The sequence below is a fragment of the Bos taurus genome, chromosome 2, assembly GCF_002263795.3.
Source record: "Bos taurus isolate L1 Dominette 01449 registration number 42190680 breed Hereford chromosome 2, ARS-UCD2.0, whole genome shotgun sequence".
NCBI classification, from domain to species: domain Eukaryota; kingdom Metazoa; phylum Chordata; class Mammalia; order Artiodactyla; family Bovidae; genus Bos; species Bos taurus.
The window spans coordinates 22797041-22812911 of record NC_037329.1 but is presented as its reverse complement, the minus strand read 5'-3'; the positions used below and the strand labels follow the sequence as shown (position 1 = coordinate 22812911).

The window sequence follows — 15871 nt, the reverse complement described above, 5'->3', positions numbered from 1 at the left end:
GTGACAGATTTTATTTTCTTGGGCTCCAAAATCACTGTAGATGGTGACTGCAGCCATGAAATTCAGAGACACTTGATCCTTGGAATAAAAGCTATGACAAACCTAGACAACATATTAGCAAGCAGAAATACCACTTTGCCAAAAAATGTCCAGATAGTCAATCCATGGTTTTCTCAGTAGTCATGTACAGATGTGAGACGTGGACCATAAAGAAGGCTGAGCACCCAAAAATCAATGCCTTTGAACTGTGGTGCTGGAGAAGACTCTTGAGAGTTCCATGGACAGCAAGGAGACCAAACCAGTTAATCCTAAAGGAAATCAACTCTGAGGATTCATCGGACGGACTGATGCCGAAGCACCAATACTTTGGCCACCTGACGTGAAGAGTCGACTCATTAGAAAAGACCCTGATGCTGGGAAAGATGGAGAGTCAGAGAAGGGGGCAGGGAGGACAAAATGGTTGGATGGCATCACCAACCCAATGGACATGAGTTTGAGCAAACTCTAGGAGATGGTAAAGGACAGGGAAGTCTGGTGTGCTGCAGTCCATGGGGTCACAAAGAGTCAGACATGACTGAGCAACTAAACAACAAAAAATAATTAAATAGGACATAATTCCTGACATAAATACTTAATGGACATGTTCACTCTACCAAAAAAAAAAATAACAAAAATTAAAGATAAAGAAACTGTACAAGCAGTGTAGTTATGACAATATTTTAAAATGTACATAATACTCAGTCTTAAAGGTAAGTCAAAATCTGACAGGACTCAAATCTGAGAAACTGGATTAAGCCTTGGCTTAATTTGGGAGACATTTTCTGACTAGAAAAGATGTTGGAAAGGTAATTTCCAAAAGTAAATTCATAGTCTCTTCTCATTCAGTTTCATATACATAGCAAATATGGAATAAAAATTAAATTTCAAAAACATTATGCACTTCTCAGTGGGCAAGGAATAGAAATAAAGGAATGACTGGGGTTGCAGCTTGGGGCCCAGTGAGTTCTATGTTGCAAGGAAAATGGGTTTGGTTTCTAAGGGGTAAAGAGCACTAAACATACCCCTCATGAGGAGGGGCCCTGAATCAGATTCACATCTTAAAACAAATCAGAATAGAGGTCATTTCTGTTAAAGGGGATCTTTAAAAAAAAAGATGATGATTAAATTCCAGAACCCTGGTTTTTAAAAAAAAACAAACTGTGTGGTTTCCTTCATTTGGGAAATGTGTTTCATGGTTTCCATACTAAACAAAAATAAAATGCAAACCAACGGTATCAAAGATTTAAGCAGTTCATCTGGCCATACTATGTTCTAACACAGTTTTTTTTTTAACCGATTATTCACATAAGAAAACACGTCTTACAAGTTTTGTCAATTAAAAAGACAGTATACCAAGGAACAGTTTTATTACTAGATTATCCCCAAATTCCAATTTTTTGGTTTTTATTTTTAAATATGCTACAATGTACTATGCAGCACTTTCATTATCATTCTCTTTAACTTTTGTTTTCTCATTCCTTTAAAATTGGGAGAAAATTCTAATTTAATGGCCCTCTGGAGTGCTTATTTTACTCTTCCTTGCTCAACATTCAATAAACTAAATCATCTTAAAAATTCAATTTTGCATTTAATTCGAACAATGTTGCTATTTTGATACTATTTTGGAAATAAATTACTGAGCACTTATTGCTTTATATCAATCTAATTTCATGACCAATATAAATTCACAAAATCACAAATAAATTCTCTAGAGATGTTTTTCTAATATGTACAGATCTCCATAATTTTAACTTTGTGGAAGCTTTAAAAACTGGTTTTAAAAACTATGTCTTCAGAAGTTTGTCATTCTCCAGTATTTTCAAACTTTTTGGTCTCAGGACTCCTTCTAAACTCTTAAATATTACTGAGGTCCCTAAAAACCTTTTATTCATGTATGATACATTTTTTGATACTTACTGTAGTAGAAATTAAAAGAGAAAATTTTAATGTTTCAATTCATTTGAAAACAATAAATCCATTACGTATTAACACAAATTACTATTTTGTGAAAAACAACTATTTTCTCAAAATATATATAGAAGTTAATGAAAGGCCATGTTTTATATTTTTGCAAATCTCCTTAATATCTAGGCTAAAAGACAACTGGAGTTTCATATTTTCTTCTGCAGTCTGCAGCAGTATGTGGTTTGGGCTGAAGCATATGAAGAATATCAAGATACATGGCTGGAAAAGGAAGAAGTAATCTGACAGTCTTTCAGCCAAATGTGCGTATTCTTCTTTGATACTATACCAAATCTGACTAGTGATAGTTCCTTAAACGTCAGTTGCAGTGTAGAATCTGAAAACATATTGATAAACTTTCCATATGCTTATTGTTAGTCTATCTTTTACCCATGCACGATTTGTAACATTAGTTGGTCATTTGAAAACCACTGGTTCACTGAACTATCATAAAGATCTTGCAAATGCTGGCATATTTCATTATAATACAGTATTCAAAAAAATCCTATTTATTAATATAACACTGTCCATCTCATCAGAAAAGAATGCAATTATTAATACATTATCAAGTTCATAGTAGTAGATTCAAGTTCTCCTAAATTCTTATTTTCACTGGAAAGTCCAAATTTTATCATTGGAAGCAAATAGGTTTTTTTTTCCTTTGAAGGACAGGCTCACTTATTTTTTAGAAAATATCTGTCACTTAAATAAATGAGTCATTCAATAATCAGTTTGTCAGTCTTTCAAGTATTGTGTTTCCTGAAAACAGCATCTAGTTCAGCTTGCAACTCACATGACTGCTCAAGTAAAAACAATATATGTTTTTTAAAATATAATCATCTTATTTTGGTATGCACTTTATTAAAGTACAGTTCCCATTTTATCACAAAGAATATTACAAAAACATGCAGCAGGAACTACAAACCAGAAACACAATGAGATACCACTTCACACCCATTGTCTAAAATAAAAGAGGAGGACAATGATATGTTGGTGGGGATGTAGAAAAACTGGAACCCTTTTGTTGGTGAGAATGTAAAATGATACAGTCACTTTGGAAAAGCATTTTGGCAGTTCTTCAAAATGTTAAACATACAATCTAGCAATTCCACTCCCAAGTATATACCCAAAAGAAACAAACATATGTCCACATCAAACAACTGTACACAAATATTCATAGCAGCATTCTCTCGATAGCTAAAATATGGAAATGCTATCAATCAATGGATAAGTGAACAAAATGTGGTATATCCCTACAATGGAATATTATTCAACCACAAAAAGGAACAAAGTATTGGTAAAGACTACAACACAGATGAAGCCTAAAAATATGCAGAAAGTCAGAAACAGAAAGCTATGTATTGTATGATTCGACTGGTAAGATATAACAGGCAAATCCAAAGAGACAGAAAAGTAGATTAGTGGTTGCTGGGGGATAAGGGAATGGGGGAATGCGGAGGGACTACTAATGGGAATGGGGTTTGGGGGTGGTGGTGAAAATGCTCTAAAATTATATACTGGTGATGGTTGGGCAAGTCTGTCCCTATATTAGAAACCACTAAATTGCATACTTTAAACAGTGACTTTTACAATATGTGAATTATGTTTCAATAAAGCTATTATTTTAAAAAGGACATGCAGCATTCAAGGGTCAAGATTTAGCGAAAATATCTCTTTTGATGTGTTCATCAAGGTTATTGTTCAGTGAAACTAGCATTTTTCATTAACTCCAAGTGGATGGTCATAAAGAATACTGCTATTACAGTTTATCATCACAGCTTTGATTTGTGCTAAGACACAACAGATTTAGCAACTATCAGTGAAAATGTCAACACAACAAAAAAGGCAAGTAATTTTACTATTATTATGAAAAGCAGTTTGACATCAAGGACGTCTGAGAGGGTCTCAGGAATCCTCAGTGGTCCACAGACCACACTTTGAGAATGCAGCTTTAAACCACAGCTTCAGAAGGCTCAAATGCAATTAAAAACTTCCTAAGAACACAGCAAGACTTCAGGACAAGGCCAATTTTTTGTGTGCATGTGTGTGCTCAGTTGCTCAGTTGTGTCCAACTCTTTGTGACCCTATGCCTGTCAGGATCCTCTGTCGGTGGGATTCTCCAGGCAAGAATACTGGAGTGGGGTGCCATTTCCTCCTCCAGAGGATCTTCCCAACCCACGGATCAAACCCAGGTCTCCTGCATTGGCAGGTGGATTCTTTACCACCGAGTCACCTGGGAAACCCAATTTACTGTGTACATATCACAAATTTCCCTAAACAAAGAGGTTAATACCATTAATTCAGTAAATTAAATCCAAGTTCCCAGCTTGAGTTTGAAAGGCTCAAAACAAAATAAGAGTGAAAGTAAGAACTTAGTGTACAACAAAACATTCAATAAAATACTAAGTAAATAACATTACTAAAGTAATGATTATACTATCTTTTCAAACTGTATTATTTCATTCTTACAAAACAAAGAGGACACTTCTGAAATTTCTACCCCTACTATCAATTATAACATATCTAGCACACCTACGTTTAGGAACTACTTCACACCTGTAAGAATAAATTATCACAGAATCGAAGAATTTTAGGTCTACAAGGTACCCTAGACATAGTTACATAGTCCAACAAGCACATTTTACATGCTGAGAAAACTGAGTTTGTACGAGCAAAAGTAACCTAGCCACAACCACCCAGCTAGCTAGTGAGTGAGACAGCATGAACACTACCTACTCCCAGTACCATAGTTTCACTATGCCAGTCTGATTGCCCAACCAAATAAAATGCATAAAACATATAATTTACATCACACCAAAGACAACCAAGACACCTTACCTGCCAAATAAAAATTCTGTGATGCTTGAGAGTACCAATCAGATGTTAAGAAAATACATAAAACGGAGTGACAAGAAACACATGTAACTGGCATAACAGAGAAATAAATCCTTGACTTACAGAAACTATCATCGTTCAATGAAGAACAATTCAGAACACATTCTGATGTTGATTTTTTATACAGACACAGGGAAATGTATCATCATCTTTAAAGACAGCCAGATTCTGATAAACACTTAGAGGAAAAAATTTCCCTACATATTAACACATTGGTGAACTTATCTATGACATGACATGACTTAGAAAACTCACCTGCAGGACTGTCAGCATTCTCTCCTGGGTGTAGCTGTATACCAGTAGAATCTATAGAGTTTACTGTAACTGTCTGTAGATTTGGCAACTGACCAGTGCTTAGACTAACTGGAGTTGAAGACAAGGCTCCACCTGCTGCAACTTGACCAAGCGTGAGTGTCTGAACAGGCGTCAAAGTTATCTGTTGGGCAGCAGTATTCTGTATTTGCAAATTCTGCAAGTTCTGAACCCCTTGTACTTGAAATGTTTGCCAAGTTATCTGTCCAGAAGGGGTCACTGTCTGTGCCTGAATTAAAAAGGTTCCAGGATTCAGCTGCAACTGAAGATTTTGCAAAGCCTGTTGTGTTATATTCTGACCACTGGCTTGCACACCATGGATTGTCTGTGGTGTAATACCTTGCACAATTTGGGCTTGACTGGTTGGCTGCTGAGACTCTTGAAGTTGTAGATGTTGTACAACAGGCTGTGCTGTAGAAACCTGAATATTCTGAGCCTGTGTCTCTTCAGAAACAGGCGACTGGATATAATTTCCCTGAAGATCTGAAGAATGGACTTGCCCACTAGTAGTAGTCAAGCTATTGGTATTTTGTTGTAATATACCTGTACTATCTATAGTAACAGGCAACTGTGATGAAGAGGATGTTGGCACAAATAAATCTGTATCAGTATTAGTCTCATTAATATCAGGAGAAACCCGCTCACCAGTCCTTTCTGAATTGTCTGAACTATCCATAGCTTGTCCTGTGTTTATCAAATGTCCATCAGCATTAATGCCTGCAGTCATTGTCTGAGAACTGCCCGAGAGTCCCAAAGAATCTAGATCGACACTATTGATTGGTACAAAGGTAATATTTCCTGGAAGACCAAGAGGCACATTAGCAACTACTTGGGTTTGGCCAGGAAAAGATGAACCACCAATTGCAACTCCCTGAACCTGGACTTGACCAGTCTGTGGTATGAGATTCTGGATATTAGCAGGAGGTGTTCCAGAGGCAAGCAAGGTTTGATTAGAGCCAGGAATGATCTGAATTTGACCACTTTCTTGATTTATACCCCCATTATCTGAAGAGCCTGTGAAACCAATCTGAACCTGCTGACCATCTGATGACTGAATCTGTGGTATTACTTGATATTGAACATTGGACACTGTACCATTTGATGAATCTGATCCTGGTGCAACTGAAAATATTTGCTGATTCTGCAAATTCTGAAGGGGAAGGACATACTGCCCACTGGAAGTAGCAGCACTTGGAATCTGTACTAGATTGCCAGCTTCATCTTTTATAGTTGTAGGTGTGGCTGACAAAACCTCCCATCGGTTTGGTGCTCCTCCTAACTGTGCAGAAGCCAAATCACCTGTCTGGATGAAGAAAACAGAAAATGTTATGTGATATGTATTTGTGGTATATTTAATCCAATTCTCAAAAAACTTTAAAAACTGATAAAAAACACTTATCACCTGAAATGTTCTCTTAGTAACACAACAGAGCTCAAATACAGAAGTACTATATAAACTACGATAATTATCATTTTCAATTTTGCTAGTTATTGCTAAGATAACCAAGGCTATTTGAGCAGGAAAAAAGTTCAATTAGAATATGTTTTATTTTATGACCACAAACTGATTTTCCAATCCCTCATCTATGATCTCTCTGATGCTACACAGTTAAAAATAAAAGTAGAAATAGGTAGAAAAGATTATGAACGGCTCAAACCAAATATACCTCAAACATGGAAGAGAGTTCAAAAAGTATAAAACCCACTAAAAATGTATCACTAAACCAGGTGCATCATATTTGTGTACAAAAAAGAAACATTATTAGAGCAGTGTCATCAGTATCTATAATCAGAAATAAGATTTGTATATTACTGCTATCAACTTTAAATCAAACAATTAAAGCTACTCTTTCATGGCATGTAGTAAGGTACTCCAGAGTAAACACAGGATGTGGGTGATTCCTTTAGTGAGCCATCAAATTCTTTACTTTTGCATGAACTACTAAAAAAAATATATGAGACCTTAAAAATTTTTAATGAGGAAAGGTCGTTGCCTTGTGGCCACATTGGAAAGTCAGTCCATCTAAAAGGTTTTTTTAGAATCTAAAAGCTGGAGGATTGATACTTTGCCTACTATTTCTCTTTAAGTTTGCCACAGAATACTAGCCATTATATTCTGCAATTCTGTTATCTGCTAGAATTTGAAGTATCATTTCTATTGTGGATTAGACAAGACTAGAAAAATATCAATGTAGGAAAGTACAAAGCAATAAAACCCAACATATGAATGTCAAAGGGTAAATTTTTTAAGGGAATAGTAACAGTAACGTCTAACATTTGAGCTGTTCTTTTATACGCCAAGTACCATGATAGGGATTTGTAAGATTATATAATCTATTGCTTACAACTATCCTATGAGGTAGTATGATTATCCCCATATCACAGATGACAAAATTGAGACAAAATCAGACAGCTATCCAATGTCCAAAACGGGATTTAAAACTAAGTCAATCTAACTGCAGAATCCATGCCCTTAAATTCTATACCATACTTATCTCTCACTAAGACCAAAGGTAAACACACAGGGAATGAGACCTATATGAATTAATCACCATCAAAATAATGCCATCCCTACCCCATTTCCTTCTAGATCTGTAAGTGATTTCCTGTAACTTCACACATCACTAGACAATGAGAACATGAACATACCTAAACCAGAATTCTCAATGTACAATCCATGCCTGGGGTTCAAAGGATCTCTGAATCCTCTAAAACAGCATATCAACTTTTTGAGAAAGTTCAATTGGAAGGCCGGGGCTGGGAGTGGAGAAAGAGTATCCAGAGTTTCTTCATATTCTCAAAGGGGCCGGGGGGGGGGGGGGGGGGGGGAGGGTCTGTGACCATTAAAAACAGGTGAAGACAAATAGTATTCTCTCAAAATAAACCATTCCACAAAATTCAATACAAATATTATAGAACGAGAAGAACTTTTCATTTTTTATAGAGACTCACTACCTAATTTTCATGTGTACACACAGCTGAAATGTATATTTCAATGGAGGAACCACAGTTTAATGACTCAATTCAAAATATTTGAGCATATCTGCCAAGATGAAATAACCATGAGTAAGCCCATGAGATACAATCTTTATCTTCAAGTGATTCACTATCTGTCCAACCAGACATACACATACATGATACTACTATGTGAACAGTGGTGTACACTATGCATAGGATCAAAACACTTTGGGGAAACAGAAAAATGAAAAAAGACAAGACTTCACAGAAGAGATTTTTTAGGTTATCGTGAATAAAATTTAAGATTTCACTGTAGGCAGTTAGGAAGCAGAGATATAGGCATTAAGGTATAGAAATAATTAACTCACAGACAAAAAGAAACTTCAAAAAAAAATGTATAGTTTGGAGTTGAAGAGAAAATTCAGAAAAGACTCATATTCATAGAACAAAATAATGGGGAACAGGACTAGACATTTTTATCAGGTCCTGTAGTAAATGGCTCCATAGATTCATACTTAGGAGTTTGGACTTTATCCTACAGATAGTGAATGAAAGCTATAAAAGGTTTTGAGGAGAGTGAGTGGTGCAATCAGATCTGTGTTTTATAAAGGTAAACTAAGACCTAGTGAAGGCGACTGAAAGGCTGAAGACAAAAAAGTCACAGAAACTGTGGGACCAAGTACAAATGTCCAGGCTTGAACTAGAATAATTATCTATCTTTTAAACACAAACATTTAAACTTCTCAAACTTAAATTGTTGAAATCAAACAGTGGACATTAAAGTCACATAGTTAAAAAGAAGCAGTGGACATTAAAGTCATGTGTGATTCATCAAATTTTACCTGGTACAGAAATTAAAAGCTTTGAGTCATCTTTCCCAGGATTGGAGTAACAATTTACATTTCATTTCAGTCTCTTGGCATTTTAAACTAAAGACATTCATACCAAAATCTAAAGTATGGTGTTTCAAATCCAACTGTTATTTTCTTAAGGTTATTCTTTGGGGAATCGAACTTGAATTTTTTCTGACCTGCATTATATATACCATTTTTCAACTTACATCAAAGAAGATACCTCACATACAAGTTAATTTTACAATACTGCTAACCCTAGATATTCACAGGGGATTGGTTCCAGGACCCTGTGGATACCAAAATCCCCCATGCTCAATTCCCTTACATACAGTGAGATACAACAGGCAGACCTCCAAGGATTCAAAACCCACAAATAAGAGGGACAACTGTACTGGCATGTTGTCCCTTTTCATCTTTAAAATTTATGGCATCCCAGTATTTCTTTTAACAAAATCTTTACAAGAACAGGTATTAAACCATCAGTGAACAGCTTTCTAGTTCAAGAAATTCCTTGAAAATAAATACAACTATTCAGATAACATACTACGCAATCACCCCCTTCTCCAGAAGCTAAGTAAACTACAGTACTTTTCCCAACAACACAGGCCATTAATTAAAGGTAAGTCCCCAAACCTAGGCTAAAATGATGTATTTGAACTTTTGAGTAAATCTAACGTGAGTCTGAGTGAACTCCGGGAGTTGGTGATGGACAGGGAGGCCTGGCATGCTGCGATTCATGGGGTGGCAAAGAGTCGGACACGACTAAGCGACTGAACTGAAGGTTAAAACATATGTAAAAAATATTTATGAACACAGAAATAGAAAAATACTAGACTTTCATGATTTAAGCTAAGACATCATATACTTAGAGGAAAGGAGTATATTGCACTAGGAAAGAAAAAATTCAAAACTGGGTTCTAGCCCTAGCTATTCTATAATCACTCAGAATTATAGGTGATTTAGATCAGGACTCAATTTCCTTATGGGAAAAATACTACCTTGCAGGGTCATAAGAGCCAAAAGACAATGTTAAGCTTTAAACTGTAAAGCACTATATAATCCTAAAGTATCCTTACGATTACGGGACAGATTTGAAAAACATCCAACTGTGCCTAGCAGAAAGATCAATAAGTAAAATTTTTAAGTAAATAAAAACATTTTACTTTAAAATAATTGCAAAGAAAATGATAGGAAAAAATGGATCAATAAAACTAATCTTGAGATATTAGTGTCTTCAATGAAAAACTCTGTATCAGTTTTAAATCAACTCCACAAAGAATATGCCCCAAATGTTTCAAAACCACAAAGCCTACAAAGATGATTCATCTTTAACAGAAATTTCATCAGTAGTATACCAGCAAAATAAACAAACTAGAACATCTGAGACCAAAAAAAAAAAAGTTGTAAGAATGTTTGATGTTAGGCTACTAGAAACAGTATAGACAGAGAGACATAAAATACACATAACCCAAGCAAGAATTTTGGGGTCAAGATAACCCTCCATATTAAGCTTACATACTAAGAAAAAACTCATGTTTCTCTCAGTAATTCTAACATTCTTACTGACAAAACACCAATTAACATGGACACTGGCATTATTTAAAACGTTGTAATTGAAGGTAGTCCAAGTTTCCCTCTGTATACAAACACATAATCACATGGTTAAAAAAAAAAAGACCACAACCAAGAGCAGCCCTGGGACATTACTACAGCAAATTCATTACAAGGGCATTCTCCACTGCAATAAGGCATAAAATGGGGGGACGGTGGAGAAGGGGGAAATCCAAGAATTTATCTTTTCAGGTAATAACTGTGTAAAGGAAAAAGAAAAAAATTCATACTAACTTATTACATCTCATTTGGAAAGGATTAATAACCCCTCAGTTCCCACAAATGGCTTTACAAAAGCCAGAAATAGGCAAGAAAAGAGTAACTGGAAACAAGTGTGAAGCTGAGGTGGAAACAAACAAGAACCATTCCAGGGCAAGTACTGAAGTTTCTTAAAATCTTCAAAGGGAACAGTAAAGAACATAGACTACAAATATAAAATCGATTACCCAGTGAATTCCTTACAATGATAGTGTAACTCTTATCTGAAGTAAGTCAAAATAACCTTTTTTATATAAGTTATTATTCACTTTGTAATTCACGAACATTTATGTAATAAATGAAACATTACAAGTTAAACTAAAATTTAGGCAATGTCTTTCATAACACTTACTTACACAGCTTATTAATACTAAAGTGCAAATGAGTAATTCACAGGTTCACACAAATGTAAACTGGATGAGTTAATACCTCATAAAGTTCATCCTTTTCTATTTCTTGATTAACTACTAAAACTCACTACACAACTTTAAATAATAAAACATAAAAATCCTGCCATCAAATCAATTTTGAGAGTCTATGCTGTGGGACATTACAGGTGAGACTGCTTTGTGATTAGACCTATTCAGCACTATACTGAGGGTGCCAAAAATTCTTGGCCAGGATCCAGGATGAACACAAATCATAACAAATTCTAAACTGAAAATATGTAAAGCAAGTCTGTAGTTCAGTTATTGGCTTTTCAATGCCCCTTTAATCCTAAAATACCAAACTAGTATAAAGTTGCATTTAAAAGTTTTAAGTAGAAAGTTGTGTATTTCAACTTGACCTTAAACACAATAATACTATATGCAATGTGGTATCCTGAATTGGATCCTAGAACAGAAAATGGAGTGATATCAGAAAAAAGTCTATAATTAATAACACTACCAATGTTAATTTTCTAGTTTTGACAAATGAACCATGGTTGCTGCTAAGTCGCTTCAGTCGTGTCCGACTCTGTGCGACCCCATAGACCGCAGCCCACCAGGCTCCCCCATCCCTGGGATTCTCCAGGCAAGAACACTGGAGTGGGTTGCCATTTCCTTCTCCATGGTTAGTTATATCAGTTATTAGAGGAAGCTGGGTGAAGGATAAAAGGTAACTTTCAGTTCTCTTTGCAACTTTTCTATAAATACAAAATAAACCCAAAATAAAATTTTTAGAGAGCACACCTACAAAAGCTCTCTCATAATAAAACCTCTCATAATTCCTAGTAATTTGAGGGAAGTCACAACATCCAAGCACATTTTTAACGTGCAGAAAACTTCCATGAAATCACTTAAAATTTCTCTTATCTACTGAGATGTCCATATCTAAAATTCATTTTTGAACTGGAAAAATAATTTTCCAGTTTGTTAAGGCAAACACACTCAAGACAGTCATACTAATTTTTACTCAGTGAAAAATTTTATGCACAGATACCAAACATACAAAGAAAAAATGCTTAGAGTGATTGTGGTTCATGTTCATCTGGCGGGAAATGTGATGTCAGTAGAGATTTGGTAGTTAGAGGAGGAGCTGAAGAGGCAGGGAAACAACTTCCCTACAAGTCTATGGCCACAGCAGGCTAAGGCTGGAGACAGTATCCTATTCCTCCAGTTAGACTTACATATACATATATATATACATATATTCTACTCCTAACTTCCTCCTTCACTTCTCTCCTCCCCCAATCACTGAGCTGATACCTAAACTTGGTTAAGGTGCAGTTACAAAAAGTTTTTTGTTCTATTTGAAATACTTAAAAAGATAAGTAGAAGCAAACTGCCTTGCAATTTTACTCATGTAGTGTTTTTTAACTTTTTTTTTTTGGCACTGTGGGCCTAAAGGGACATAGTTCATAAAAGAGGTTTACCACTCCATAAATTTGTTTAAAAGTAACAATGCATCTCATTTACACAATTTTATGCCTTTACATCTCAACCTGGTTACAAAAGAACAAAACCTAAAATCATACTTTTAAGTCAGTAAATCTATTCACATCCCTCTACAGTATAATTTCAAGCACTAAAATTACAAATACAATATTTAACAATAATTATTCAGCTGAACAACAGCTTCACGTTTAATGTCTTGGAATACTAAGAATTTCCTGCAGACTAAAACTTTTTCGTCTACAGTGACAATTCAAAATATTACAACACAGACCAATTCCTATAATCCACATGAAAAAAAAACACACAAACAATAATGTAAGCAGTTTCAATTATTTTAATAAGTGAACACATCTACATGTTAAACTAATGCAACAACAAAAATTCAAACGAATGTAAACTTCACAATAATCTTAAAAAACTGTTTCTAGCTAATTTGTATTAAGCCCTCCTCCAACTCTGACCAGCTCCTCCCCCTGCCCCAGACGAACTAAAAACCCAAAAAGAACCCCACCACATTCCATCAGACTAGCAACCACAATAAATGAAAATATAGCTTTGCCAACCAAATTCAACTGTAAGCGTGGTTGCATTAGCATTCATGTAAATATAATTCCTTATACGTACTTCTGTTTCTTCTTATTCAACTTAAAAAGCCAAAATATTATCTAAATAACTTCACCGATTCCAACAATCACTTAAACTCCATTTAAGAACAATTACTGCAAATTTAAGTAGCCTGCAAAAACTAAAATTCGATCATTTGGAATGGCCATTTAAAAAGCACTCAAAAGGTGTTCATTCCTGTATACAAAAGAGTACACCATCATTCCTTTAATAAAAAAAAATTTAACATTTAAGTCAGTAAGATCTAGTAACTCCCAGCAGAAAAAGCTCTGAGTCCAAAAAACACTAAAAGCTAAAGACACTGGCTCTGCAGTTGATACTATCTATGGCCGATAGGCTGTGCTTGAAATTTTTGTAGCGTTCGGCGAAGGAGTTTTCAGCACTGATATGAATTGCTCAAACATCCATTTTGGAGGCCTCTACCCCCACCCTCTCAGACTTCATTTTGTAGTGAATGTGGATGGAGGTGCTGCAGTGACAATTTAGAGAAAGCCTGGGCTGACTTCTGATCCAAACCAAGCACGCCAAAGAGCAGGAAAGGTGCCCGGCCGCGCGGCCGCCCGTCTCGCGGCAGGCGCGGGCGCCGGGGAGGCCTGGAGGGCGGGCGGCCCGCCGCGGGCCCGGGATGGCGGGCGCTGGGCCTCGGCGGGGGCGGGCCGCGCGCGCGAGACTTACCGCTCCGGCGGCGGCGGCGGCGGGGGCCCCGGCTGCGGCGGCCGCCTCCTCCTCGTCGTCGCCCGGCGATGGCGGCCCTATCTTGCTGCAGGTAGCGGCCAGCAGAGCGAGCGGTGACGGCTGAGTGTCCTACCCCCGATGGGCGGGTTCAGAGAGGGAGACAGGGGGAGGGGGTGGCGGTTAGGGCCGGGCCGCCGCTCGCACAGGAAGTGCGACTCTGGCCTCGCAGGCAGCGCCCGGGCGAGCGCCAGCCCGCGCTCTCCTCCTCCTCCTCCTCGACTCCGGCTCGCGCCCGCCCGCTCGCACGCACACCGGCCCCACCGTCCGCGGGAAGGCGGGCGGCGGACTGCGCGCCGGGCCTCCACCTTCCGCCCGGAACCCACCCCCGGGAGGGCGCACACTCTCTCACAAGCGCGCACACACACACACACACACACTCACTCTCTCACACAAAAAGGCGGCGGGCGGGGGAGCGCGGGCGGGGTCGGAGCGTTGGCGCCTCGGGCGGGCAGCTCCCGGGGCGGGGGGAGGGGAGGAGAGAGGCGCGGAGGGAGGGGAGAGGCGAGGGGAGGAGAAAGCGGCGCGAGGGGGGAGCCGGGCCGGGGCTAAGCCGCTCCTCACCTGGGCCGCCGCCGCCGCCGCCGCCACCGCGCCGTTTCCGTGCTGCTGCTGCTGCTGCAGATACTCGCCGTGGCCGCCGCCGCCGCCGCCGCTGTCCACGTCCAAGGCAGCCATTTCCTCTTGTTTCACGGGCTTTTCGGGAGCTGCAGGCACAGCGCGGGGGGGTGGGGGTGGGGAGGAAGGCGGGTGGAGGAGAGGGAGGGGGCCCGCGGGCCGAGGCGAAATTACTCCGAAAGCCCGGACCGAGTCCCCTTCCCCTCCCCCACCCGCCCCCCGGCGGCGGCGGCGGCGGCGGCGGCTCCCTCCTCCCCTCCTGCTGCTGCCCCCGCCCGCCGCTGCCTGTAACCCTCCTCCTCCTCCTCTTTCCCTCCTCCTCCTCCTCCCCGCGCTGCCCCTGCCCCCTCTCCTCTCCTCTCCTCCCCTTTCCCTTCGCGCTGCTCGCTCTCACTCGCGCTCGCTCCTCTCGCACCGTCAGTCACTCACACGCCCGCCCGACCGCCGCCCGCGCCCGCACACAGGGGGATGCGCTCCCGGCGGACCGGGCCGCCCGCCCCGGGCCCGGCGGGGACACTGCGTTGCTGGGGCTTGAAGGGTGGACGGTAGCTGGCGGGGAGGGGAGGGAGGCGGAGGGGATTGCGGCTTTCTGCCTCTCACAGACACTCGGTCGCACACAGGGAGCCGGGAGCCGGCGGCGGCAGCCCGCGGCTGGCTGTTGTCGGCGGCAGCGGCGGCGACGGCAGCAGCAAGGGTTGCTCTCTCTCGGTTTTACGTACCGGTCATAGTGTGTTATAGGGCACCTCAGGCGGGGCTCCCCGCCGCCTTACACATGGTGAGGAGCGAAGGCGGCGGCGGCGGGAGAGGATGCGGGAAGCGGCGGCGGACACGGCCGGAGCGGTCCGGGGATTTTTTTTTTCCTATTTTGATTGACTGTGCGGGAAACACAAAAGGTGGAGCCTCCAGCCCAAAAGGGGGTAAGAGGGTGACAGCCCGCCCGGAAGTTCCGCCCCTCTTCTCCGCGCTCATTTGCCATCACGCTCTTCGTCGCCAGCTCTCATTGGCCCAGACGCCCGTCCGTCACTCTGCCTGGCGGCACGCTTCCTGTTTGCCCCTCGGGTGGAAGGGGAGAGACAATGAGCGGCCGTGGCGGCGTAGGTTCCCGAGAGCGGCCAAAGCTAGCCTGTTACC

The 15871-nt window shown here is 40.0% G+C and overlaps 1 protein-coding gene across 2 annotated transcripts in view; it reads right to left on the bottom strand.

Moving 5' to 3' along the window:
* Positions 1-15670, bottom strand: part of SP3 (Sp3 transcription factor) — a 57797-nt gene extending 42127 nt beyond the window's left edge. Inside the window, exons 1-4 of one of the 2 annotated variants that reach the window (XM_024980137.2) lie at positions 15460-15670; positions 14687-14829; positions 14066-14194; positions 5152-6511 (exon numbers count right to left, since the gene is read on the bottom strand). In XM_024980137.2, the coding sequence (XP_024835905.1) occupies positions 5152-6511; positions 14066-14194; positions 14687-14829; positions 15460-15466 (1639 nt within the window). In that variant the 5' untranslated portion in view covers positions 15467-15670. The remainder of the gene's footprint in view (positions 1-5151; positions 6512-14065; positions 14195-14686; positions 14830-15459) is intronic. The other variant, XM_059878085.1, reaches the window with a different exon arrangement.
* Positions 15671-15871: the final 201 nt, after the last annotated feature.